This window comes from Populus nigra, chromosome 10, assembly GCF_951802175.1.
Source record: "Populus nigra chromosome 10, ddPopNigr1.1, whole genome shotgun sequence".
NCBI lineage: Eukaryota > Viridiplantae > Streptophyta > Magnoliopsida > Malpighiales > Salicaceae > Populus > Populus nigra.
The window spans coordinates 8,308,486-8,336,132 of NC_084861.1; the positions used below are offsets into that span (position 1 = coordinate 8,308,486).

The 27,647-nt window shown below is 34.3% G+C and overlaps 3 protein-coding genes and 1 long non-coding RNA gene across 5 annotated transcripts; 2 read left to right on the forward strand and 2 right to left on the reverse strand.

Annotated features, from left to right (window-relative positions):
- Positions 1 to 4,039: 4,039 nt before the first annotated feature.
- On the forward strand, positions 4,040 to 5,216 carry LOC133704911 (E3 ubiquitin-protein ligase RHA2A-like). The gene has a single exon (XM_062129971.1). The coding sequence runs from the start codon at positions 4,315 to 4,317 to the stop codon at positions 4,819 to 4,821; it is 507 nt and encodes a 168-aa protein (XP_061985955.1). The 5' UTR covers positions 4,040 to 4,314; the 3' UTR covers positions 4,822 to 5,216.
- A 751-nt stretch (positions 5,217 to 5,967) lies between these two features.
- On the reverse strand, positions 5,968 to 8,764 carry LOC133704910 (leucine-rich repeat receptor protein kinase HPCA1-like). Its single transcript, XM_062129970.1, has 14 exons — positions 8,660 to 8,764; positions 8,339 to 8,466; positions 8,159 to 8,226; positions 7,914 to 7,988; positions 7,747 to 7,818; positions 7,494 to 7,655; positions 7,294 to 7,368; positions 7,128 to 7,199; positions 6,976 to 7,047; positions 6,816 to 6,884; positions 6,652 to 6,726; positions 6,498 to 6,569; positions 6,267 to 6,401; positions 5,968 to 6,167 (listed from the first exon to the last, which is right to left on the reverse strand). The coding sequence occupies exons 1-14, from the start codon at positions 8,751 to 8,753 to the stop codon at positions 6,110 to 6,112; spliced, it is 1,227 nt and encodes a 408-aa protein (XP_061985954.1). The 5' UTR covers positions 8,754 to 8,764; the 3' UTR covers positions 5,968 to 6,109.
- Positions 8,765 to 11,240: 2,476 nt separating this feature from the next.
- On the forward strand, positions 11,241 to 13,697 carry LOC133704909 (rust resistance kinase Lr10-like). 2 transcript variants are annotated; one of them, XM_062129967.1, is made up of 3 exons: positions 11,241 to 12,013; positions 12,153 to 12,209; positions 12,306 to 13,697. In XM_062129967.1, exons 1-3 carry the CDS (start codon positions 11,341 to 11,343, stop codon positions 13,418 to 13,420), a joined length of 1,845 nt encoding a protein of 614 aa, XP_061985951.1. In that variant the 5' UTR covers positions 11,241 to 11,340; the 3' UTR covers positions 13,421 to 13,697. The 2 variants fall into 2 exon arrangements, with proteins under 2 accessions (XP_061985951.1, XP_061985953.1); XM_062129969.1 differs by having other exon boundaries at positions 12,309 to 13,697.
- An 11,074-nt stretch (positions 13,698 to 24,771) lies between these two features.
- LOC133704115 (uncharacterized) lies at positions 24,772 to 26,047 on the reverse strand. The gene is made up of 2 exons (XR_009843994.1): positions 25,438 to 26,047; positions 24,772 to 25,155 (listed from the first exon to the last, which is right to left on the reverse strand). It is a non-coding gene; the product is annotated as an uncharacterized LOC133704115 (long non-coding RNA).
- Between the last annotated feature and the right edge of the window lie 1,600 nt (positions 26,048 to 27,647).

The window sequence follows — 27,647 nt, forward strand, 5'->3', positions numbered from 1 at the left end:
TTTATGTTGGCTAATGTCATTGGTTTTCTTGTTCAATGAGAATGGCAGTGTCTCTAGCTCAATATGTATCACGTGAAGGCAACCAAGGCGCCGACTTCGTCAAAATCCCTCCTGATTTTGTAAATAAGTTGTCCATAATGGTCCCCGGCCCGGGTTAAAAACTATGCAACCTTTGCCTCCCCCAAACAGCAACATCGATGATATGAAGATGACGATTTAAGACGTGATTAACGTTGATGATGACAAGGTCAGTCTAGATAAATCAAACCATATTTTCATGATAAATAATCATGCTTGTTTAGCTTAAGATGGAGATAGAATTCAAAATTTACCTGTCACGGGGATAAAAGTGAGTGAACTTTCTTCCCCCTTTTTTTTAGAGGAAACTTGGGACAGAGGCGAAGATAGAAATCATTATAAAATTTAATCCCAAATCTATTTTCATGATATATTTCTAACTTGTTTTTATTTAATTTTATTATGATATAATGGGATATAACTGGATGATTTAAGGACAGCTGAAATTTACAATTAAATGAAAACTAAACAAAGATGATTTTAAAAATAAAAAAAATGATACTGGCACAAGTAGAAGAAACAGGGGAAAAACTAGTACAAAATCAAGAACACCTGAATGGCAAAAGGAAGAAAGATTATGAAGTGAAGCTTTTTGTAACTTGCTTGTCTGCTTCCTTGATGAATATTGTACGAGCATAGCCCCAATTGAAAGTGTGAACAGAATTCTCGAGGGAAAAAAAAAAAAAAGGTGTGAAAGGAGGATACGCGGATCTTTATGGACAGTGGAGATTGCATCATGACCCCCTTTAAGGCTCTTGTCTCTAGTAATGTCTTTTTTTTAATCGACATGGTTTAATTCTCAGTCATTGTTTAGTATTTCTCTAATCTGGATGCAAGTCACCGGAGATCGTGGAAAATCTCCCTCAACAGGGTCGGTCCCCGTCTGAATATGTCTTAACCTCCCCCCACCACCGCCCACCCCAACTCTTAACGTATTACTTTATTAATCACATGCATGTTGGTCTCTATGGTGACAGAACTCTCACTTACCAAGCGATTAGGGGACCCCTTTCTCTCAAATCAACCAACACCAATTACCTTCATGTGTGTGTGTATATATATATATATATTCCCAACTTGATATTTATTATTATTATTATTATTATTATTATTAGTATCACATAAAAATTGAAGAATCAATTATGTTATTTACATATAGAGCAATAATGATGAACTAACTAAAGTAGAAGAAATAATTAAGAATATTTAATTAAAAATCAGCAGTCAAGAGTTGCATGTCATGCGCGGTGCTTCTAGTTGTTTGAATTAACTAGATGCTTTCCACGTTCCAACCTATAATTTGACCAGGCTTTTTCATTATTTTTCTCGATCACTAATTAGAATGATGGAATGATCACCCGGGAGGTCTCGGATCACTTGTTTTTTTATTTTAAAATAATATTCAAAACTACAAATGATTAGCTAGTTTAATTAAGAAATAAAGTTGATTTCCTTATTATTACAATTGTTATTATTTTACATGCATAAATAATTTAAAATATAGCTGTTCAAATATCATTTTGTATCACTCATAACCTCAGGATGCATGCATGCATGCATGCATGGATGCATGCATGCATGCATGTATACACGGGTCGAGGGGGTAGTTTTATATTTAAATGAACGAGCTGTTTAACGGAGATCCAAGTTGTGCGAGCGGATATATCAAATCATTTAAATCTAGATTTTTAAAGATAACGGGAATTTGGCTTTCGAATTCTGTGATCTTCGATGGTGCGTGGGGGCTGCTTTCCGATCCTGACAGGCTGTTTGTATCGGCTGTGTATAAAGTTGGATCAAACACAAGCATATATCGGTGGTAAAGATATCAGAACGGAATGGAGAATCCGTACAAGATGTTCTCTTTCGAAGTCTTTCACAGACTTTGCATTTCTTTTTCTTTTTCTTTTTATTTTTTTTACCATTCCGAAGGACCTTGCAATTCTAGCTACATCTAGCAATCTTTTTTTTTTTTTTTTGTCGCGCCTAATTCACCTCCTCCTTTCTTGTTTTCTCTGTTTTTCCTTGCAAGATTTAACCTAGCCCATGCATGTCCTGACGACAGCATGCCCTGAGAATTTGTCCTAATTAAGCATGTACAGACGCAAAAGCTCCATGGTTGTTGTGGTCCCTCTGTGACAAACTCAAGGAGACAAAAAGACTAATGGCCACCGGTTTTTTTCCCCTCAGCACGTGGCTGTGGTCCTTCGATAATCTGGTTTAATCTGCTGTTTATTTTAGGATAATTTGGTTATACTCTTGAAAATATTTGAATTTTTATTTTATTTTTTAAATTTTTATTATCATTTTAATATATTAATATTAAAAATAAAATTTTAAAAAATATATTATTTTAATATATTTTCTAATAAAAATACATTAAAAAATAACCTCTACTAAACCCAATATAAATATTTATAAAAACAAATATGTTTTCCATTGTACATTGCGATGCGAAAAGAAAGTTATAAACTTATATTAAGAGGTCTCTTGCCTCTCTCAAACTTTTTTTTTTTTTTTAAATATAGGTGTTTGGATTACTTTATGTATGACTCGACTAATCTCACAGATTCTAAAGTTTACGATCATATAAACTTCCAATAATTCTGAGAGGATTCTAACTCATGACCATTAAGAAGTTAATCTAAGATCTGACTAGTTAAACTATCCCCACATACTTAATTTGCAAGGTGGTTAGTGTATTACTTTAAGGGCTTTGTTTATTTTTGTATTTTTTTGTTTTAAATTAATTTCTTAATTTTTTTTAGATTATTTTAACATGTTGATATTAAAAATAAATTTTAAAAAATAAAAAATAAATTATTTTATTATATTTTTAAATAATAAATACTTTAAAAATAACAAATACCACATTACCAAGTATGCTATATGTAAACCAGACAGCTGACCTTGCATTTCTTTTGACTTTTTTTTCCATAGAAAGATCTAGTTTTATTAAACAAATTAGGAGGACCACCCTCGAAATATATTTCCACTCCAAGAATTAAACAAAATTGTACATTTTGTCTTTTATTATAACATTAATTGATAACTCTTTTTAAAAAATCGGAAGGTGTCCAGAAACATCATCGATTTAGATTACGACATCTTTAATTGTTCATAAGGAAAATTACTTCTCAATTTACTCAAAATTAACAATTCATTTTTGAGAATGTATGAATATAACTTTTCTGGAAAAACAGTAGCAGTTGTGAGTTTTTCTGGACGCGACAGCTTAACATTCACATCAATTAGAGCAATAATTGAAACAGGAATTGATCGATTTTTGTTACGTTACAATTTCTGTGATGATAAGTTTTCATTGCATGATCTGCCCCTCTCTTGTTTCCATGTGCCAAACTCTTTCCGCGTCAAATACAGGATAATAATTTATTTCAAGTGCAAGCATTTCCTATCAAATTTAATTTTAGTTCATTATTTTTCGGTAAATAAACTATTTAAATATAGACTAATCCTTGTTTCTCTCACGCAATTTAATGGTCTTTTTCACAGTCACATGTAATTCTTTTTTCTTATAATATATAGAACAATACCTACAATACAAGCAAAAGGTGTTGAAGGTTGTGAGATAAGAAATTGTGTTCAGTAAAAAAACCCTTTTTGTTAATCTGACGATAGAATTCCCTCGATCATTGCCATCTTAATTAGAGTCCTTTCCAGGGGGATCCGATAGAAAATTAGCACGACATGCTATAACGATGGAGCATATAAATCGAGAAATCAATGTCATCTAATTTGCATCGATGGACGGGGACCGAATTTCTCATCGGAAAAGTATATTTTTTTAAAAAATAACGACTCTTTTTCGATCGTGAAAAACGTATTAATCTTCACTTGCAGGCGTATTGACTAGTCTCTCGTCTGTTGATCTCTATAAATTAACAACAATAAAAAATAGAAAAAACTTTGAAAATGTATTTGCTAGTAGTAAGAAGTATTTTCCACAGAGGAGAGGAGAGGAGAGGAGAGGACCCACCACACATGGCCTTTGAGAAGACCCAAAATCTGCTTCCCACTCTCTAGTCCCGCAAACTTCGACATCCATAACATCGCCTGCCCTCTAAAACCGAATTCTCTCTCCCTCCCCCCCTATCTTTGGCTATTTATCAAACACCTCTCTATATATCAAAACCATCATCCTCTGTCTCTCTTAAATCACACAACCTAAAACACAGTGAACTCAACCAAAACACACACACAGAGGAAGAGGATAAGATGGGGTTACAAAACCAGCTGAACGATGTGTCTTCTGAATCGATCCCGTTACTCCTTATAGCATTCATAGCCAACTGTGTTGCCTGCCTTCGCTCTTTCTTTTTCAGCGTTTGCCACTCGGTGGGCGTTCACCGATTGGACCAAGCCCACGTTATGGATGATAGGCTGATGGACTCAATGGGCTCTGGTCTTGCCGGCCTGATCGTGCTTGCCGAGCAGCGTAAACTCAACCGGGTATTTGCTTACAAGTATTGTTGCGGTCGTGATGATAGAAATGACAAGGGAGGATCGGATTGTGTGGTGTGCTTGTGCACGCTAAGGGATGGGGACCAGGTGAGGAAGCTCGATTGCCGCCACGTGTTTCACAAGGAATGTTTTGATGGATGGCTTGATCATCTCAATTTTAACTGCCCTCTTTGTCGGTGCCCGCTTGTTTCCGATGAGCGCGTTGAAGAAACGCGAAGGCGCGTGGGGGAGAACTTAGTGGAGTGGTTCTCCCTGAGATGATGCGCGTTCGTGATGGCGACGAGGATGATTATTCGATGATGATGATTGGTGAATGATTTTAGGGATGTTTTTTTTTTTAATTAGATTGATTTTGAGAGGGCTTGTGGCAGTTTTAACTAGCTATGAACTCTCTTTTTTTTATTTTTCTTTTTTTTAGAATTTCTGAGCCACTGTAAATTTTTGAGAGCCCTTGAGCCCTCGAGGCCTTAGGGTTCTTTTCTGTTTTTTTTTACTGCTGTGCATTTTTCAAGTTTTAGTATTTGTCATCGGAGGGCACTCTCCAACAAACCCTTCTTACAAAAAATCACCATGTTGGTCGGGGCTGCTTTTTAATGATTTCATTTAATTCGTCATGTATTTTACATATCATTATTATTATTATTTTTTGTTTTCAACGGGACTGGATTATTATGATTTTATTTTTATTTTTTATTGCAAAAAATTAAGATGGAGATCTAAAATTGAACTGAAATAGGGTCTTAATTGTTGCTTAAGATGGAAGTCATGTAGTTACAATGGTTTGGGCACTGATTGGACAATGATGAGAAGGAAATTGGTTTATCTATAATCCCAGATAAATCTACAACAGCAGCAAAAGGACAATTTAGAACCTATCTGTCTTTCTATCTAGGTTAAGGTCAAGATTTTCAGGCTCTGCCTGCCTGGCTTGAGATGTATAATAGTTTTACTCCAAATTATAAATGATGTTTTTTAAAATATATTTTTATTATTTTTTAAATGTTGAGTAATATTCCTTTTATATCTGAATTTTTTTTATTAAATAGTATAATTTTTATTTTATAAAATATAATTGATAAATATACTTTGTATAATCTTAATTTTTTTTTATTAATTAGAGATGCTGGATCATTGCTAAAGTTATCTATATAATCCTGTTTTTACGGCAGGCTAGAACCCGTTATCATGTGCTTTTTGCTTCTGACAGGAATGATCATCGTATGCAACCACCGTGTTGATCATAAAAGAGATGGGGTGAGACGAAGGATAGGAATTTGTCGTCAATTTTATTTTTCCTTGTTTACATTTTAGTTTGATTCATTGAAAAAAATCAGGAATTAGTTGCAGTTTCAAATTAAAGGTAGTAATGGCTCAGGCCGAACTCGATAATCTTTGATAATTATTGGGAATTGGAAACAAAGGACTCAAAGAATTCAAAACAACGAAGAGTCAACTGAAAGCTTGTACAGCTATGAACAACCGAATTTAGCATAAAAACGAATCAAGATGCTTGCTATCCTTCCTCATGTGGAGATATTGAAATCATCTGCTACGGTTGACAGAAACTAACATTTGGGAGACCAGTGCACACAGGGTTTCCCACAAGTCTGAGAACATGATAATGAAAATTGAGATTAATGGTGAGTGGTTGAAAGAATTGATTCATTTTTCATAAGAATAAATGCAAGTTCTAGAAACTCGCTTACATTAATTTGTTTTTGTAGTCAGCTGACAGTGTTACGGCGGAAATCTGGTTGTTCTGCAGATCAACGAGTTGAAGTTGTGGACTAAAGCTGTCATCCAGGTCAAAGGTGCCATTGAATGCATTGTTCCTCAATAGCCTTCCAAATTTTAAATATATGAATGATTAATTTTGCACTTTCTAACAATTTTTCTTACTAGCTCAATCGACATTTGGAATCCGAAACAAAACTTACACTTGCTGTATATTGGGAAAGCTGAAGACTTTTGGCGTTAAAGTCCCTTGAAGAGGTCCATTTTCTATAACTCTGCACCATAATGGGAATTTCCGAATGAGAAAACAATCTATAGGTTTCTTGTCAATACATTTCTGATGTGATGGAGACTTACAAGGTGGTGAGAGATGGTAAGGTTGAGAACCAATCAGAAGATTCTGAAGAGTCGAAGGAATTGTTACTGAGATCCCTGCAAAAATAAATTATGGATCAGAATTCGGTAACATGAAAAGAACAAGTTAAAAGAACAGAAGGGATCTTCCAATTAAATTGACTTACACGTAACTGAGGGAGTCCATTTTAGTTAAATCTGGTAAAGGGCCCCTAAGTTTATTGTTTGCTAAATTCCTGGGAGTTAGGACGGAAAAAGTATCATCATGTTTAACAGTCTGAAACCACTTGCCTTTATAAATTGTGCTAGTAGATTAAAAGTACCCACAATTCATTGAGATTCGTGAGGTTGTTCAGATTTTTTGGAACCTCCCCAGAAAAAGCATTTCTATTGAGTCGACTGCGGCAAACAAAATGAATCATATCAGTCCTAATTGAGCCCGCAACGAGGAAGACAAAACCGGGGCAGTTTTCACTTACAGAACCTCAAGAGTCTTAACTAGACCTAATGTGGAAGGAATTCCTCCTTCAAGTCGATTCCCATCGAACAATCTGTCATCAAAGAATCACAAATCAATTAGAAGGGCAGAATTGGGGTGAAATAACATGCTTGAGGAACAAAACCATTATGTCGTTACCAACTTACACATGTATCAGCATCATATCAGAGCTGAAAAGTTCACGTGGAATGAAGCCTGAAAGCTGGTTTCTATTGAAATGGCTGCAAATTCAGAAAATTAGCTATTATTTATGCATCAGGCATTACTTAATTGCACTTATAGAAACACTTAAATACAATGCTGCCTCATCTTCCACATTGAAGGTGTTAAGGAAAAATATGCTCACAAGTGCTTAGCATTTAGTAGCTGGTCCAAGCCTGGGCTGGAGTTCTTGGAGATTGGGATTGTTCCTGTCAATTGATTTTCTGCAAGGTCCAGCCAGTAGAGTTTGGAGAGTTTACCGAGCGAAGCGGGGATTCTACCAGATAAAATGTTTGAGTTGAGAGCCCTGTAAACAAGGTTAGTGTTTAATATAGTGAAGATATAGCATCCCTGTTGATTCATGTATTCATAATTATCACAGGTTTAACGACTCTTACAAGAAGGATAGCTCAGCAAGATTGCCCAGCTCATCTGGAATACTACCACTGAAGCCACAGCCAGCAAGAATTCTGAAAAGGCGCATGAAATACAGTTGCTATGATATGTTCAAGGAAGAAGTATATATGCCGGCTGACCATGTAGAAAATTGAGTACTTCATCTTACAGGATTTTCAAGTTTTTCAGATCTCCTAACCGTGGAGTGAGGGATCCTGTAACGTTTGGATTAAATGACAGGTCCCTGCAATAAAAATACCTCAAAGCTTGAATGTTAAGATTTTAAGACAGATTATTGCACGCATCTGACCATTTGTGGAAATATGTAATGTTTCAATGCTTAATTATTAGCAACCTTGCTAAGGTAGAGCTACAATTTGAATTTGCTTAAAATAAAGAAAATAGGTAACTTACAAGGATCTCAATTCGGTTAGTCCTCCAATACGATCACTTAGATTCCCTGCGAGGCTCATGCTTGGTAACTTCCTGAAATGTATAAAATTCTTACTGATGATCAGAATGATCTTGCTCTTTATCAATCTCTAGACACGGTGAATAATAATTAGTTACTGATCATGATGAGGGATTCAGCACTGACAATGAAGTGATCCTTGAATTGGTGCATGTAACTCCGACCCATGGTGCTCCGCATGGATCATCGGTCTGATCCCAGCTTGGTGGTGTATTTTGCCAATGACTCTTGAGGGATTGGAGTTCTGCCGCTGCAAATACCACACAAAACCATTGCTCAAAACATAAACTACTGGTTGTTGGCTTGATAACATGCAGTTGGAAATGAGATAAATCCAATATAGACGATAAAATATATATCGTAATCATAATAATAGAAATATCAAAGAAATAAAATGAAGTTACAAGAAGGAGAGGATAGAGGAAGGAAAGCTGTTCAATTACCATCACCAGGGTCTGTGGCAGAGAGATTGAGATGAATTCCAGAAGCAAAGAAAGAAAGGAGGAAGAGCAACTGGGCTGTGGCTCTAAATCCCATGGCTGCAGTATTGAGTGAGCTGTCGAGTTAATTTCAAGCTATATACTACCACCATCAACTACGTACCAGAAGAACTCTATCAGTGATCTAAATTGGAGCCGGCCTGGCCTTATTTGCCTCCTTGTTCCCCCTAACATACTTACCAGGAAATTGGCCATAGTTTGACTGCATCATTGTCACCTCTTTCCTTCTCTATGCCTCTTTCATAATCATTATTAGCGTAAAACAAATTTAATTTGGACGTACGTTTTCATGTTTCCTCTACCATTATTGTTTTTGAGCGGCCAAATGACAATGGTAGATGTTTTCTTTCCCGTATCGATTCTTGGAATGCCCGCTGTTATTTTTGTTTTCCATTAATGCTGTCCATTCCAACAAGTATTCCATGATTTAATCGAAACACAAATACTCCAAGACATCGACTGAGTTGACCCCTTGTAACCATAACAATTATGTTTTTAGTGCAAAAGCGTCAAAGCATAATTCTGCCTCTCCATTTGTTATCCTACTGTTTATCCAATTCCCCACCCACCTTTCTTGGAGAAAAGAAGCCGTGACCAAATGACAAAAATGATCATGGCTGACAGTCTCGGTCTCGGCCCTCCAAAGTATCAAATGAACAGCAAATTGAAATAGGTAGATTAAGAGCGTTATGCTTCTTAAATACTCCGAGTATTACAAGCTTCCTTTCTGTATAGTGTATGGGGATGTCTGTACGGGTATGGACCGGTCCTCCAAGTGGGAAGAGGGTAACGATGGTGGTGTGGAATAGAAGATCATCCATGGCTTCTATAACTTCATATTTCAGTGACACTGGACCCAAATCACCAGCAGTGATCAATGCCCGTGACCTCCTGGCGGTCTGACTCTATGAATATCTCACACATTTTGATTAATTTGTGTCAGCAAAAAAAAAAAAAAAAACTAATAATAGGGAACTTCAATTTGAAGCATTCAACAATGACTTCAGTTCGACATCAACTTACAAAATCTGTTGAATCCCACGCATGAAAGATGTTCGTCCTGACACCACAGTAGCTAGCATGTGGATTGGAGTATTATGAACACATGACATTACAAAATGGAATATAGCTTTATATATATATATATATATATATATATATATATATATTAGTAAGAAAATACTTATCAAAAGAGAAAGGGAACAGGAAAGGGTAAAGAAATTAAAATGAAAATAGAATGACATAAACGAAGGATATAGTTACATGTAACCATTTTTTTTCCTTACAATGAAGATTATCCTTAAATCAGATTATGTATCAACTGAGACTGTGTCTTTTATCATATAATGTTAAAGCCATGCTATTCACATTCAGTCCTGTGTGTTAGATTTTTTTAATTGCACCTCCTTTATTTTCTGGATAAATTCTTGGTGTTATAAATACGAGGATTTTAGTACTTTGTTCAGGAAACAGGGAAAATGTTAAACAGAACAGGATCGAAACAGTTAGGCTAATACTTGCATACCATACCCAATAGCGAGGTTCTAACTAGTAAAGTAAGGTTGGGGGAGGCCTGGTCTCTTTACAAATTAAACAGAGTTTGAGATCTTGATCGAGAGGTGTCGGCTCCTGATGGGCTAATAATTACCCAATGGAAAAGTAGTTTTGGCCCGTTGAAATGAGGGGCAATCTAGTTTCCTCTCTTTATCCTCGGTCCACTTGCCTATCATAGAGCTAACCATTTGGGCTGTGGACCTTTTCGTTCTGGGGTAACTACAAATTAATCCCCAAACTATTATAGATTCCACAAGTCAGTCCCCATTTAATGTGTTTTTATCTAAATCGGTCCCCGCAGCTAAAACAAAAACCCGACCCATTAAAAACCAAGTGTACTGACCCTGCAAATATTGATCAAGCTGACGCATCGTGAATTGATCAAGCTAATACAAATGTGTTTTCATGCGCATGGTTTATGAATATAATCCTCTTTTTCTTGATTATTAAAAGACAAAACAAGTCAAGATTACTAGAGCCCTTGTTCAGCAGCTGGAAGAGATTGATTAACACTCCAGTTTCTCTTAGAAATCTCAAGAATCTCTCATACTTTGACAGACAAGCTCGAAATTTACCCAACACTTCCTCATGATCAAAACCCACTTCTCCATTATTTGATTATACTAAACCCAATCAACTGAAAACCAAGCCCGTGAGATGGATTCCAATGTTTGAATTTATCGATTGTTTTAAACTCAGAATAGACACGGCAATTGTTGGTCCTTAAAGAAATTTATATTTGGTGAATTGGTCGTGGAAATTAAAGAAAGGATTAAATTGAAAAGAAATATTAAATATAGAGATTTATATTTGGTGATTAACTAATTATCTGGCAAAGAACATAATGATTACATAATAATACCACATAATAAATGTTGGCTGGTAAGGTAAATTGATCTCCCACGTATATTGACCATTTTGGTCATACGTTAATCATTAAGCTTCAAGCAATTGACTTGGTGAAGACAGCCTGGCAGGTCAAGTTTTTTTAGTGCTAGAAATTCTACCAAAACAATTCTTCTCTGTCAATTTGTTACCCTAAACCACATTTTTCTTGTAGAGAAGAAACCATGACAAAAAGGCAAGGTTCACCTACAGCCTCAGCCACTCTGTTTACTCTACTAATCTTTCTACTCACAACCAAAGTTCTAGCAAGATTCATCCCCCATGTTTGCTCCCCTTCCTCATGTGGAGAAATTGAAATCATCAACTACCCTTTTCGCCTGAAGACCGATCCCGCTGGCTGTGGCGAACCAGACTTCGAACTTTCTTGCGAGAACAACAAGACCATATTAGAACTCCACTCAGGGAAGTATCTTGTTAAGCGAATTTCCTATGATGTTCAGAGACTCCGTGTCGTTGATGTTAACTTAGCTAATGGTACCTGCAGCCTCCCGTACAAATCAGTGTCGGTTGATGAGTTTATGGATGATGATCACTATAGATTAGACGCTACTACTTATACAAGTTTTATCAAGTGTTCGAGTAATTTGAGTGACCAAGCTTATAGACTAGTTCCTTGTTTGAGTGGAAATGGGACTAGTGTTTATGTTAGTTATGTCACCTACATAATTTCTAGTCTCCAAGGATCATGCTTGTTCGTTTCAAGAGTGCCTACGGTTTATCAGGCTGTGCTGTTCCCCTCTTATGATAGTATCTTGCAATTGATGCAAACAGGGTTTGATCTTGAATGGTCTATTGGGTGCTGGTACTCATCATATAGCTATGATTGTTACAGATCAGGCCAGTCACGTCCCAAAAACATTCCTTCTTTTCTTAATCTGCTTTGATTATCATTATTTTTTTTCGAAGACTCTTGCGAATCATTTCTTGAGTGAAGTCGTAAAAGGCTTAACTTTTCGGTGCTTGTGTGTCTGTGCAGATTATTATCTTCCCACATGGCTTGCAGCCTTCTCTGTGGTTTGGGATTTTTTGTCAGGTATATATTTCACAAATCGGAACTCCCAAGTCCTAACGCTCGCTGAGCTTATTGTTTTGGTTCTCTCAAAATTAACAAATTTCATTTTGATTCCAGCAGTATATCTTGTTGGAAGATTCATCCTCGCTCCGATAGGGATATTTGGATTCCTCATTCACAAGTATATGACAACAAATAAGGCGTCTGGCAACGAAGAGATATTTCTGGTCAATCAGCAACACTTGATGCCCAAGAGGTACACTTTCTCTGACATTATTGCAATTACAAACAACTTCAAAGATAAATTAGGCCAAGGTGGATTTGGGAATGTATATAAAGGACAACTTCGTGATGCGTTTTTAGTTGCCGTTAAAATGCTTGGCAATGCCAAATGCAATGACGAGGACTTCATTAATGAAGTCTCCATAATTGGTAGAATTCATCATGTTAACATAGTACGGCTGGTGGGATTTTGTTCCGAGGGATCTTACCGAGCTCTTGTATTCGAGTATATGGCTAATGGATCTCTTGATAAGCTTTTATTTTCAAGAGAAACAGAACTTCTTCTAGTTAGTTGGGAGAAACTCCTTCAGATAGCTGTAGGCACAGCTCGAGGGATTGAGCATCTTCATGGGGGATGCAGCGTATGCATTCTTCATTTGGATATTAAGCCTCACAATGTCCTGCTAGATAGTAATTTCATCCCAAAAGTTTCAGATTTTGGCCTTGCAAAATTTTATCCCAGGGAAAAGGATTTTGTATCCATTAGTACTACCAGAGGAACTATAGGGTACTTTGCTCCTGAAATGATTTCAAGGAACCTCGGAGCTGTTTCTTGCAAATCAGATGTTTATAGTTTTGGGAAGTTATTGTTGGAAATGGCTGGAAGAAGAAGGAAGTCTAATTCAAAGGGAAATTGCTCAAGCGATGTAAATTTCCCATCGTGGGTTTATGACCATCTCAGTGAGGGAGGAGATTTAGAGCTTGAGAATGTCACTGAAATTGAGGCTGCAATAGCAAGAAAGCTGTGTATCGTTGGGCTGTGGTGCATCCAAAAGGCAGCATCAGATCGTCCAACCATGACCAAAGTGGTGGAAATGCTTGGAGCAAACATTGATGATCTGCAATTGCCTTCCAATGCTCTATCATTTCCCCAATCTATTTCCGAAGAACCTCAATCAGATTCCTCAACGGAATCGCTAATACCCGAGACAGTGGATCGAAGCTTGTAGAATGACGTTCGTTACCAGAAGAAAAAAATTACAGAAGTTTTGATGTTGAGACAGTCTTTTGGGGAAATACCTCAACTTATGTGTTAGACTATTTCCTTGTATAGCTGCAGTAATTATATGTCTACATGCCTTCTGCCCAGTACTCAGTATGTTTACACTAAACTTTAGTCGAGTAGAGTAGAGTTCAGGGAATTGTTATATGATCGTAGAAAACAGATGCATATGTTTTGGCATAATCCTAAAAAACCAAAACGGACTGGTTCTCAGATTAACCATACTCATGCGTGCTGCCAGTGCCTGTGTTTATTTCAGTACTTTATTGCTTTTCTACCACCCATTCATAAAATTGCTATGGAAGTTGAGTATCAAAATGTTTGTTTTGAGGAAGGAAGATATGCGTGCTCTATGGCTTTCCTACCAGGCAAGCTTCACCCTAGAACAAACTGCTCATCTATGTGTTTCCCTGATTTATTAAACCCATCATCAATTGAATGTTAAGCTGAAAGCTTAATCGTCAAAGGATTGGATCGTCTAAACAGCTGATTGTGATTGAATTATAATCACTGAATTTTCTGTCTTGCTAGCTTTCATTATCGTTTCAGTTGCTAGAGCTGTTGCCTTGCAATTGCTTAGTCTTTTGTCTGTTTTTTTTTCCATATTTTTTCGCTGTCTTTCAGCCTTTACTTTAGTATTGTTGTTGATGTTTGATTGTTTCCTAAATACTATCTTGAAAAAAAAAAATCTTCTTTTTTGCTTCCCTGATCTGGATTTTAACGAAGTTTGCGATTTGTAGCCATCAGCAACGCATAATGACATTGCATATTCTGCAGAAAACAATAATTTGATAGCATCTCTTCTTCATCGAACTTAATCCCTTATACCCCACAGCTTGTCTTTCCTTTTTGATTAAAAGAGGTGACTTGAAGAAAGATGACAAATTGGATTATTTCATGTATATGTGCGTATGTCAATTATGAGAAATTTCTCAGCAATCAGCAATTCTTAACGCCACGCTCTCTTGCACTGATATAATAGTTGAACTATCAAAATTAGTTCCGAGACTAGCTAGGCCGATGTGGCTTCCTATCAATTATAAGGGATAAATGACACCTTCTTAGTTGTTGTTAAACAGAAAAATTGTCTACGTATTATTGTAGCTGGTTGGTATTTGTAGATTTGTTTGCTGTTTAAAGACAGGAACAATTTACTACAGCTTCCCATGAGGACAAGCTTCCGCCTTTGCCTCTAACTTGAATTGGTCTTGCACTAGGCCCAATCTTCCAAGCCCAATAAATAAATCCAGATTTTGGGACCAGTCGAGCTGTCTAACTGACTGTGTGGGCTCAGTCAATCCTATCTCTCCAATAATTTCCATGTCTACCTTCTTGTAAATAAATTACAAAAAGAAGAAGTATAATGTACTGAATTTATTTACCATGTCTGATGAGTGAAATTAAATTTCAAAGCAATCGAGCCATTAATATTTTAAAACTCAATCTTCTCGACTCTTTTAAATCCTGCCTGGAGGTCCGATAGCAAAATTTCCACTAAGCAACCATATTTTCTCAATTTAAATCCAAAAAAGAAAGAAAACACAATTGCTTCAGATTTGATTTTGCCTGAATCACGTGGCTTTTTAACAATAATAATAAATAAATAAATAAGAGCACTTTGTTTTGTTCCTTGAGCAGCATTAGCTTTGAAATTGCCTTTCTGCAGCAATTATTGCTTTCAAAATCAGTAATAATTAATCAAGCACTTCTTGTTTTTTCGGTTCCATATTTAAACTACTATGCTGCTACTTGATCATCACATTAATTAATAAAAAGAGTTCCAATTGTGTCGGTGGCCTAACTCGATCATCTGCATACCATGAACTAGTAATAATTCATGACAAACATCTAATACAGCAAGGGATAGTGGAACCCAGCAATGATTCTACGGCGCAATTACGTACTGAAGAAAAAGATACAGATACATCATGACTTCTTTCTATGATCAGTCGAAAAGATAAAATTTTCCTTTTTGGATTCATTATTGCTTAGGAATTTTCTTTTTATTTCTTATGAAACTGGTTGCTCTTTTAAGATTTAGGCATACTTACGTGCATGTATCTTCAGACATGTTCTGCTTTTATGTTAATGATTATTGATAAATTAAATGGTGAAGATAACATTAATTGTGATACTCGGGCTCTCGAGAAGACTTGAAGCCAGATCATGGGTTCTTTAACTGTGCTACTATGTAACATCATATATCATTTATTGTTTTTTTCTCCGAATCAGAAAGAAAAAACGGAAAGCTGGCTAATGCACCTAAAAACGATCTTAAATCTGAACAAGACTGTGTATATAATTTCAGGTTGTTTGAACAGGAGGCCTTGACCCCACTGTAAAACGACCTGTTGGGGGAATGCCTGTATCAACTTGTTAGAATTCTTTCGATTTGTATTAAAAGGAACTCGCAATTCTGTGTGGAAAATACGGTGCCATATTATGAAGTTGAAAGGGACAATTCAAAGCAATTCTATACTGCTGCTTATTACTCAAGATTCAATGCATGTTGCTTATTAGTGAAATTAAGATCATAATCAAAGTGATCCAGAATACACGAAAAAGCCATAGAGTAAGGAAACGAAAGCGTGGAATTTCACCAAGTCTCTGGCTAGTACAAATCAGTAAAGCAAGCAAGGTGGAGATACTTGATATATAGTAATTAAACAAAAACACAAAGTAGCAAACCAAGTCTCTCTCTTTTATCCCCAATCCATAACAAAGCAAATAGTACATGATAGGTGTAAGTGATGCATGCCCAGCAGCATTTCCATACCCTAATTCAAGATCAGATTATCAAGACATGCCTTAACAAACTAGCAAGCTACCTCGTATGCATCTCTTACATCCCATGTATAATATAATATAAACCAGAAAAAGGCAAACAAAAAAGAAAAAAAAGAAAAGAGAACGAAACAAAAAGAGCAAACGAAGGCGTAACAAACCCAAAGCATAACGCTAACTGGTAAAGAAACAGGATGAAAAATAAAAGAGCTAAAGTTCAGATAAATCGGACCGCTACCCTCAATTCCCCACGATGCAACGATGCACTCTCCCAATTCTGCCCTTTACTAGGCTAGAAATTCAGGAGAGTGCAGTTGCAAAGCCTCGTTTGTGTGTTCTTTTGCCATCAGTTTCACCCATATTTACAAAAGAACTGTTCTCCTCCTTGATGCCACCACGACCACCCACCACTTCCTTTGTAGCCACCACCATAATCGACGGACTCCCGCCGCCGGTTACCACCGATCATGATTAATTTTACCAAGTAGCTATTATGAATTAATGTCTAAGCTTAAATGAGGCGACACCTTAGAATAGTAGCTAAGCTACTGGGGAAAAAAAAAAAACAGACTAGAACAAGTATGGATATAGGGCATGGGGGACATGATGGGTCATATATAAAGGCAGGATTGTAGCTTTTGGTCCAACGTGAGTGGGGTTTTTTTCTTTCCTATTATAATGTGAATTTATTTTGGTTCTTTCTTTCTCTTTTATTTAATTTTTCTTTTTCTTTATTTTTTATTACAAAAAGGTGATGTTGAATTCTTGGTCTAAGCTATTTTAGGGCATGTTTGTGGGGGAATGCAAATAACTCCACCGACTCGTTTTCCGAGGCTCTTGGAGTTTTCATATTATTCTCATGGAGGTAAAAAAAAAAGAAAGAAAAAAAAGTGGACATTGATGAGGTTTATCTGTCTGAACGTGGCTTGCTCCACTGCATTTTATAAAATGGTTAATAGTCACTTAGCTCCAGAAAAATAGTGCTCTTCATAGCCCCCTTTTTAGTTCAATTACCTTATTATCGAGAGGAGGGTAAGTGTATGCTATTTTCCATGCCCAACCTTTGATTAGTCATTACCTTGAACATTGTGCGTTAAAATTGAAAACAGACAAATATTGAGAGATCACAAGTAAAGTAAACATTAATCAACTGTATGCCTACTTGGGTGGTGCAGCACAGGGATAGTGGAGTAATGAAGTTTTTTTTTTTTTTTTTTTTTTATGAAAAGGACGCACAATTCTACATGGAGGTGGGTAATTGACTCGTAATTATCCATGGGTTTAAAAGCAAAAAAATTAATTATTATTTGTATTATTATTTTAGAGAATAATATAAATTATATATTAAAATATTACCTAATAACTTAAGTTTTTGAAATGAGATGATTCTTTAACATGATATTAGAGCCTTGATAACCAAGTAATTACAAGTTCAAATCTTATCATTCCTATTAATTTGATAAAAATCAAGTACAAAGAAACATGAATACGTACAAGTTTCAAGTTTGAAAAGCTTTCACTTGAGAAAGTTTGTTAAAGAATAATATAAATCATATCTTGGTTATTTGAGATGATTTTTTAACACATCATGCATTTAATATACATAGTTGTCACTAGAGCCACGTTGAACTTGTTTTTTTATGTTTTTCAATATGTATAAACACATTAATACCTTATACTTATACCAAGATTAACTCAAAGTATGTAGGTATATATTTATTTAATTTATGCACTGAAGATCAAAAACTGTCCTTACTCGCGCATTTGAACTATTTGATAATATTATTGTTAATATTAAACGCAGGACCAATTATTTTATAATCATCGCGGAAACAATATTAATTTTAGTGGCATTGAAAAACTAAAAGAAAAAGAAAAAGAAAAAGGGCAACACTTTGTCAAAATGAAGTGGGGTATGCTGGCTTGAATTTGAAGAAATAAGAGCACTGGTAAATGTCTAGTCTTCCCTGTAGCACAGAGATGTTCACTTGGACACGTAGAGACACGCTTTCAAGTTTGATAGAGGAAGAAGCAAACGCGTATATATAAAGTTTGTGCCTCACAGTCGCTTTACAGTAGATTTGTCTGTGACATTTTAAAAAAGCAAAGATCTCAATTGTAAAGTCAGCGGCGAGATTCTCTTTAATAGCTTTTCTCTATTCACTCTCTAATTTTTGAAAATAATAATAAAATATTATTTCTACATTTATCCACACAAAAGGTATCCTAAGACATAAATTTTACCGCGTGACAGTTAAATACTCTGTTTTTTTTGTTTTAAATATATTTTTTAAAAAAATTTAAATTTATTTTGTTTTAAATTAATATTTTTTGATTTTTTATATTATCAATAATTTTTTTAAAAATAAAAAAAATTATTTTAATATATTAGCTAACCTTAAGCGTTTAATAAAAGTGTCTGTCTAATAATGCCAATACATTGAGGGGGAGGAAACATTAGCAAATGTCCAAATTAACCTTAAGCGTTTAATGAAAGCGGCACGCCTTCATCTGTTCAGAGTTGACCTTTTACATCTCACTTCACGCTCATTATGGGCCAATAATGAAAATTTCTTCAGGTGGATGCTTGGCTCCAAGCAATATAAATATTTTATATTATACTGTATGGGTGAGTTGAATCTTAGCCGTCCATTGCACTACTGGTGATTACAGTGACCTGAACACCGTGTTGCACGTCATGATGATGCCATTTAGACGTGCATGACGTAAGCTTGGCCTCGGTGGTTGTTGTATCAAACCCAAGCAGGAGTGCTTGGAGGTGTGAAAAAGCAGACAACTTTATCTTAGGATTTTTTTTTTTTGTGAGCATGCTTTTAAGATGTTAAATACGTTAAGCAAACACCTTTTTAATGTATAGTTTGATTTTTTTTTATTGGCTAGTTATTGAAATATATTTTAATTTTATTTTTTATTTTTATGCCAATAGAAATGTGTGTTGAGACTGGAGATTGGGTCATGGAGATTCCTTCCTATTATGTTTTCTTAGTATTTTGGGGTGAAAAAGAGATCAAATTATGGTTTCCAGGGGTAGAAATCTTGCGTCTTGATTTTTCAATTATTGGATGTGATTAGAAAATTTTTAATGGATGATGTATTGTCCGATTCTAAATAAAATAGGCTCATAGGTGTAGGCTATTTTTTCAAACCCATGCTCACCTGGGCTTTGACTAGATTACCACTTCCCCAAATTTTAGTTTATTTTTTTGCGTTCTAAAATATTTTTTAATTAAAATAATTATTATTGTATTCTAGAAATAATATGTTAGCACCATGCTTTTCATATAAGATGTTTTTTAACAGTAATTTTATTGATTCCTTCATGAATTGTTATATATGAATTAATATATATATTTCAAATTACTCATGAATATTCCACGCAATTAAAATTTTTATTTTTCTTGTTTTTTTTAATAAAATTCTATAAGTTAAATTATTCTGTCTTCCCGTATATCGACGTAAAAATTACCAAGGCACAATATTATAGTACTATTCACGGAGACTTTCTTTACATGATAACTTTTTACTTAAAAAACGATGCTTTGAATACAAAAAAAAGTTATTGTAAAAAAAAATACCTAAATAAAAAATAGAGTTTTAATCAAAGATGATTTTGACAGAAATGTAAAAAAAAATGTCTGTACACACTACTTTTTCAACAGTTTTATGAAGAATTTGAAATATTTGAAAAAACACTATATATATGAAAAAACAGCGTTCGTTCACTAAATTTGTAGCCCGCATGCAGCGTAGAAACTAGATCTCTGGATAACCTAACCCAGCTAGCCCAGGGGAAACCTTAATTATCCAACTCGTGGAAATGAACAAAACCCAGTGTGGGGGACAGGCCATGATATCAAACAAACTAGTTGTGTCAAACAAAGCTTCAATCCTTCATTGTATCAGCGGCAGATCTTTCCTTCACGAAAAAACTTGGTTTGCAAACAAACTGACTGAGAAGAATTACGGGAGACACACGTGTACATATTAACATAAACCCCATCTGCGGGCGTGCAAGTGGGAATGGCAAGACAACAGCCCGCGGGCTAGCTTGAAAAGGATCAATCATTTGATACTCGACGGCCTCATTTACGGCTAAATGTCCCATTAGAAAACCAAAGAGAGCAGCTTGTTCTTTCACTGTCTAGCAGTTAGCGGACAAAGAGCGGCGCGTGAGGCCTCGAAAGTTTATCTCGTCCAACAGCAATGGCTTTTACCAAGAGAAGATCTTTTTGACGGAAAGGGAAATAACTGCGAGTACACGCATGCTTCCTCCTCGACTATTTAACATTGGATCCCGTATGGATGGTGTTCCTTTTCTTTTTTTTTGTTTTTTTGAACCTTTTCACTGTGACTAGTGAGGGTTGGTGTGAAAGTGGAGAAGAAGCCGAGGCCCATGTGAATGTGCATGAAGGTCAGTATTTTTTTACACTCTTGACGAACTTTCTTGGACTAAATCATACTTAAATAACAATATTCAGCACACTAGTTTCAAAAATGATTGGCTAATCTTGCTTGTGCTCACTGTGGACCCCTTTATTCTCTTTTCTCTTGTCCTCTAGTGATTTGTTCCCTACCAGTGAAAAGGATGTACCATTTCTTCATGATATTTTGCTTCTTGTGGAGTAGCTGTATGATTTAAGGAATGTTTGGTGTAAAAAATCGTGTTTTTTTTTAAATTTTTTTTATATATTTTTATATTATTTTTATGTATTGATATCAAAAATAATTTTTAAAAAATAAAAAAATATTATTTTATATATTTTTAAATAAAAAACACTTTAAAACACAACAGCAAAAACTATCATAACCCAAAAAAAAAAAAAAAAAACACCCTCTCCACTTCCCTGAGGTTTCTTAGGCTGATTAACAAAGTGTCTTTTGGGCTTAGTTTCCTTGGTGTGGAGCCTCGAGTTTAAAATCTAACTCAAAGCCCAGCTCTGTGTAATTTTTCTTAAGAGCTTATTAGATTCACAAGTGAAAACAGTGACAATTTCCTCCTTTTCTTGGTTTTGGAAATAAGTTTATCATGTTAGAACCTTTTTATATATATATATATATATATATATATATATATATATATATATATATATATATATATTAAAAAAATTGCTAATATTAGCTATTTTCAATTATCAAAGTGATTGGAATGGATTGAAACACTCTTACTTTCGAATTCTAGGTATGAATGGAATCAATTTCATCTTTTAAAACTACCTGACTTATTCAGATGTGATCTATTGTTTTTGTAAGGAATGCACAAAAATTATTAAAGCAGAAGTAATATTTACGGTCTGAAAACAATAATAAATAATAAACATGATTAGTAAACTGAGGAAGTAACGACAGAAGAAATGGCTGAACGGTTTGGTTAAAAGCGATTGCTACGTGTCAATAGGGGAAGAAAAAAACCGGTTCAAGGAACACGGTAAACTTTAATTTTCCATCTTGAAGGATCTTGCATCACGTGATAATGATTCATTCAGGCAAGCAAGTCAAAGGTTGAACAGTCATCAATTTCCTTCATTGACTTGTGCAATTAGTAACGAGTGAAATTATCTGCAATTCTTTAAACTGTTCTAATTTTTTAAATATTTTATTTATTTTTTTAAAAGTGTTAAAGTACAAAAATACTCAATTTCCTGGGCCTTGAGTATACAATACTTTGTCTGTTGTATTGTATACACTAGTCTCTTGTCAGCGAGGGAACGACAGACGAGCAAAGAAATGAAATAGAAACACTTCAGTCACATAATTTCTTTATTCTCGTCAATTACGCGTGTTGTCAAAATCTAAGTTCTCGAAATTACTCAGAATCTTCCACTTCGGTTTTGCCTTTTTTTCCTCCCATCAATTTTCTACTTTGATTTGATTGGATGCAACTCTTGTCTCTACGCTAGCTAGCAGGGTGAACGGAAAATACAATAACAAGGTATGCGAACCTTCAGCTCACTAAGACAAGCAAATGTTACAGTGAAATGATCAATCGAGCAGAAGAAGGGATGAAAAAAAAAGATCCTGAACTTATGATCTGTTAATGGAATTCTTTTATAATTTATCAAAAAAACATGAGTAAATTAGTTGGATTTCATTATCAACTGAAGTATTGCGAGGCAACTGCACATATGCACATATTGAGGAGAGTCGGTGTGCATTTCTACTTTGTAATTTAGACGGTAAAAAAAGATTATCTAGATCAAAATTATAAAACCTAATCTGGCTGAACAAGAAGTTGAGTCCTGGATTACACTGGTTAACTGAGATCAACTTGAAAAAATTATATATATATATATATATATCAGGTTTTAAGAACCCATGTGGAAAAGTCTCGAAACAAAGCATATAAATGCAAGTTATAGAAAAAGAAATATGAGGCATGAAACATGTAATGATTCTTCCACATTAAAAAGTAAAAAAAAAAAAAACAATAGATCACAGATATAGAAGCAAGGGCACGTCAACAAGACATTGTTGGATAGTAGCAGAATGCATGAGCAATGGCAGCATATAATGTGTGCGTACAAGCATCAGGTTCATCCTTGGCTTAGATTATGGACTGTCTAAGGCATTTTAGATCACACAAGAGGGCTGATGGTGTGAGAAATTAGTTTTGGCAATTGGTTTGTTCGGTGACAGACAAAAAAAGTTGTTGTTGGGCAGTTACATGCAGTTGGTTGTCTTTGGGACGTGCTGTCCAAATTTGTGTCCATTTGTAGAGGCAGTTTTGGCGTGTAACTTCCATTATATCTTGTTGTATTATATATAGCCTGAAGTGTGTAGCATGTTGGTCAGATTGTGCATAACACACACACACATGATTGTTGTGTGTTTTCTTTGTTGATGAACTAATAAAGGATGAGCTAGTTCCTGTAATTTCTTGAGCTATTGTTGTGTCATGATCTATAATTTTCTTGTGTTCTTTGGTTGTCTAAATTGGTAAGAGTTTGTGAGAAAACCTATGAAAGTGCGAAAAACTTACACAGTAGGCAAACATGAGTGGATTGAAAGTAAGACTGAGTCTAGTAACTTGACTAAATTATAACATTGGGATCAAAATTGTGTTGGAAATTTTGTTCCCATGACATAATACATGTGCATATAGGTTATATATAGTAATTTCAGATTAAAAAGTTAAGAAACAATCTATATAGATGTAGATTATATCTAGTTATCCCACATCAAAAGCTACATATAGCTATCTCACATTTAAAAATTAAGAAACATTTCATATGGATACAGACTATATAGAGGTATCACACGTTAAAATGTTAGGAAACAATTAAAGTGAATATAAGCTATTAAAAAAAATATAAAGTTAAGTATTCATAAATTAATTTTATATTTTCAGGATTATAAAAAAAATAAAAAATATCACTATAAAAATTTTAAGTCGAGTCATCCAAGTTTTAGATTAATTTAACAGGTCAATCAAGTTTGACCAGACCAATTATAGGCTTGAGTTTTGCCTCTTTAAAACCCGGTTAAAATCTTGGATCTAAAGTTGACTAGTCAAATTGAGCCGAGTTTCATAACATTGGTTTAAATGTCTAATAAGTTCATACTTTGTAGTCAACTTTTATTGATCACTAGTTACCTTGATGGTTGTTTAATATTGCTTTACTTGGATTTGCAAGATGAAACGGAGATGATCTTTATTTTTGAGCAACCGAGTAATCAATTCTATTATATGAAAGGAAGGCCAGGATTTCAACTCTTCTAGATCGAATAGGGGGAATTGAGAAATACAAAGTCCAACTAGAACATGGTAATACACTACTATAGCTCGCCACGCAGCTAAACTATTGGACCGTTGTTGGAAAATAAACATGAAGATGGCAATGAGGGTTATCACCGTGTTAACTATATTTCTTCTTTGTTTAAATTGAGCTAGATCCCGTATTCCAAGTGATGCATCCAAATTAAATAAACAAAATTAATACCTTTACAATAATAACATCTCTTGAGCTCCAGCTTGGTATCATGAGCTCAAAGTACAATAAAAGGTTTAATGTGTATGAACTCAACATTTGTTAGAAAATTTTTTTAAGATCTCATAGGGGTTTTTTAATATTTTATATTAATTTAATATATATTATTTTAATAGAATATAACTCAAAGTATTGTAAGGATAAAATTATTTTTTATACCCTTCTCTTCAAAAAAAATAAAATTCATTGATTATAAATATATTATAAGCCTTTTAAAATAAAAGCTCACAATCTTCATTCTCATATCTCACAATCTTCATTCTCATATATATATATATATATATATATATATATATATATATATATATATATATATATATATATATATATATATATATATATATATTCAGAGTATTTATCTCTAGATTATTATTGTATTTTTTTAAAAAAAAAGATATTTATTTAAACATCAAGGAGTTCTCATCACAATAAAAAAAAATATTTTATGGTTATTAGCTACAAACACAAGTACCAATTATAAACTATCAATTATCTTAACTGAAAATAATAAATAAAATTATTAAGATCAATTAATTAACTAATTATTCAAATCTGGAACTTTAATAATACACAACTTGAATTTTTTAAAACATCATTACCAAGTTTAACTGGAATTTCCAACAAAAACATCCATTTTCTCATCAAATATGCTCCATCATAAAACCATAGAACAAAAAAGCGAAATCAAGAAATCGTGACTGTGGTACAAATGGTATAAAATGAGCTCGTGTGTTTAACACTCATTACGAATGAGAGGGCGGGGGCGACGGCGGGGGCGTCCGAGTACTTGGTGGAATCTCGGGAGGTATCATGTGTCGTACTCTGCCTGGTTTTGGACTTGGAGGAGGGCTTACATCATTGAGTCTCCCTCCTAGCATCCTTGTATTTTGCCCTGCTAAAAGTCAAGAAATGAGGAACTAAAAGTTGAAGTAAATAAGAGCTGTGGATTTCATCATATAAACTCAAAAAGAAATCGACTAGAAATCACTAAAGTGTCAACCCTCACTGGGTATTAATCATCGAACAAATTCAGAACCAGAAAGTTTTCGAGCTCGATACCATCAACACCAAGAATCAGTGGATAGACTGATCGATAACTTGAAATACTAAACATCAAACTTAGCTAATAGCTGTAAAATTTATCGCCACCCACGTGTGAACATAACAAACAAACCTGCATTTACAAAGACCAACTGCAAGACGAAGATGGCCAGGACTGATGATAATCGTAATTGAATCGACGTTCGGCCCAGAGAACAGGAAGCCATTGCTCTGTGGAGTAGCACTGACTTCTAATTCAAGCTCCTACCCAATCTCATCACTCTAATAAATGAAGTAGAAGAGTTGAATAAGTCCATCGCGTAATTCAATGCATAATTATGTATTATAGCTTAAGACAACGTCTCTTCTCTGTGGAAGCAACAATTAGTTTACGCCTTTACCTAATCCTCTAGAGCAAAGAAAAATGCTGGAAAAACAAATTTTCAACATAGCCGGACGGACCTGACACCATCTCTGATAAAGAAATAGATCCACGACGGAAAGGGAGCGATAAAATATTTACAGTTTTTATTAAAATAATATAATCCATTCACTGGTCAGCTTTGACCAAAATATCGAATCCTTATAGAGTTGCCATGAGGGTTCCATAGCCTAAAATCAGTGGCACCCGAGTCCCCCGGAACGGAAGGTCATGAGTAATTAGGTGAGTATCTTATATAATAGCTTGGATATCTTGCAAGTAAAGATAACTTTATTCTATAGTGGAAATGATTGAGGTTTTGTTTTAATTTATAAAGTGAGTGATATCTAATCAATATTTTTAGATGTTGAAGAGAAGATTTTAAGGAAAAATCAATATATATATATTAAATTTTTATAGAGAAATTGATTATAAATGATATTATTTTTCTTATAAATATCAGTTAGATATTGATATAAATAAATTAGAAACCAATTTTCCTTTCTTTTTATTTTTTCTCAACAAACTTTTTGTTTACATTTATATAAATAAAACAGAAATTATTAAGAAACTTATATAAGTTATTATTTATAAATATCAAGGCTTTATTGTACCATGAAGTTATATTACTTTAATCCTAGAACAAACACAGTGAGAGCAATTAATATCTTAAATAATATAACGATGTTTACACATTAAAATCTTTTTGCTATCATCTACCCTAACAATATCTACCATAACTAGATAGAGATTTGCTTCAAATAGACAATATAGATAATCTAACCTATGTTTTTATGAATCATTAGAATAAGGTTTGATAAAAAAAAAAGAGAGAGAAAGCTAATCGTGCCAAATTAGGATATTAACTAAAAGAATTATTAATTTTTATTTGATTATTGAATCATATTTAAATATTTAGACAAATCCCAATTATATAGGGGACTCCCTGTAGCAATTTATTCACTACATAAATTTCCCAAAAATTGACTTGGAATGTCCTGTTTCACTGTTTTTTCTAAATTTTTTATGTTATTTTTTAATGTCTTAAGATTCTGATTGCATTACCTAATATATATTGGCTTTTTCATAGCCCATAAAAAATATTATAAATCTCTCGAGTAGATATATTATTGGATTTTATTTTATAATAATAATTTGTGAATTTAGGGTTAAAACTTGCTATTCTTTTCACTTATAAATTTTGTTTTTTCTATGATTGCTTTACTGTGTTTGTAAACTTTAATATAACCCGCTATGAATTAAAAACTAGTCAATAGACACTACAAATGCCAATAGCCCACAGACAAGGCTAGTAATCGAGAGGAATGGGACAAATATTTACGAAGCCATGATTAAAATCCCGTCTCCTGTCATACATACCATGCAAGCATCGTCCTTTTTTATCCTTCTAGCCCAACAACGCCTATCTATCTGAAAGGCACGGGCCTCGGATTCCTTGACGAAAGAAAAAAAATCGTATAATATGATCGTGAAATGACCGAATTATTCACGGTAACGGTAAATATTTAGAAGAGTGGATTTGTTTTTGTATTTACAAATTATTTTTTATTTAAATTAATATTTTTTTGATATTTTTATATTATTTTAACGTGATAATATTAAAAATAAAAAATATTATTTTAATATATTTCACATACAATACATTAATAAATAACTTCAACCACCAGACACCCTTTAAAAGAGGTAGTTGTAGAAAGAAAACACCCTTTAAAACGAGTAGTTGGGGATAGAAGACACTACCAAACACCCTTTAAAACGAGTAGTTGAAGAAACGTTGTCATTCATCTGAGACCTCCAATAACACAATTCAATCGATTATACCAAGTAAGAATAACACCAAAAAAAATAAAAATAGTGAAGATTGCCCAAATACGGAAGCACAACCTTCGAAAAATTCGCAA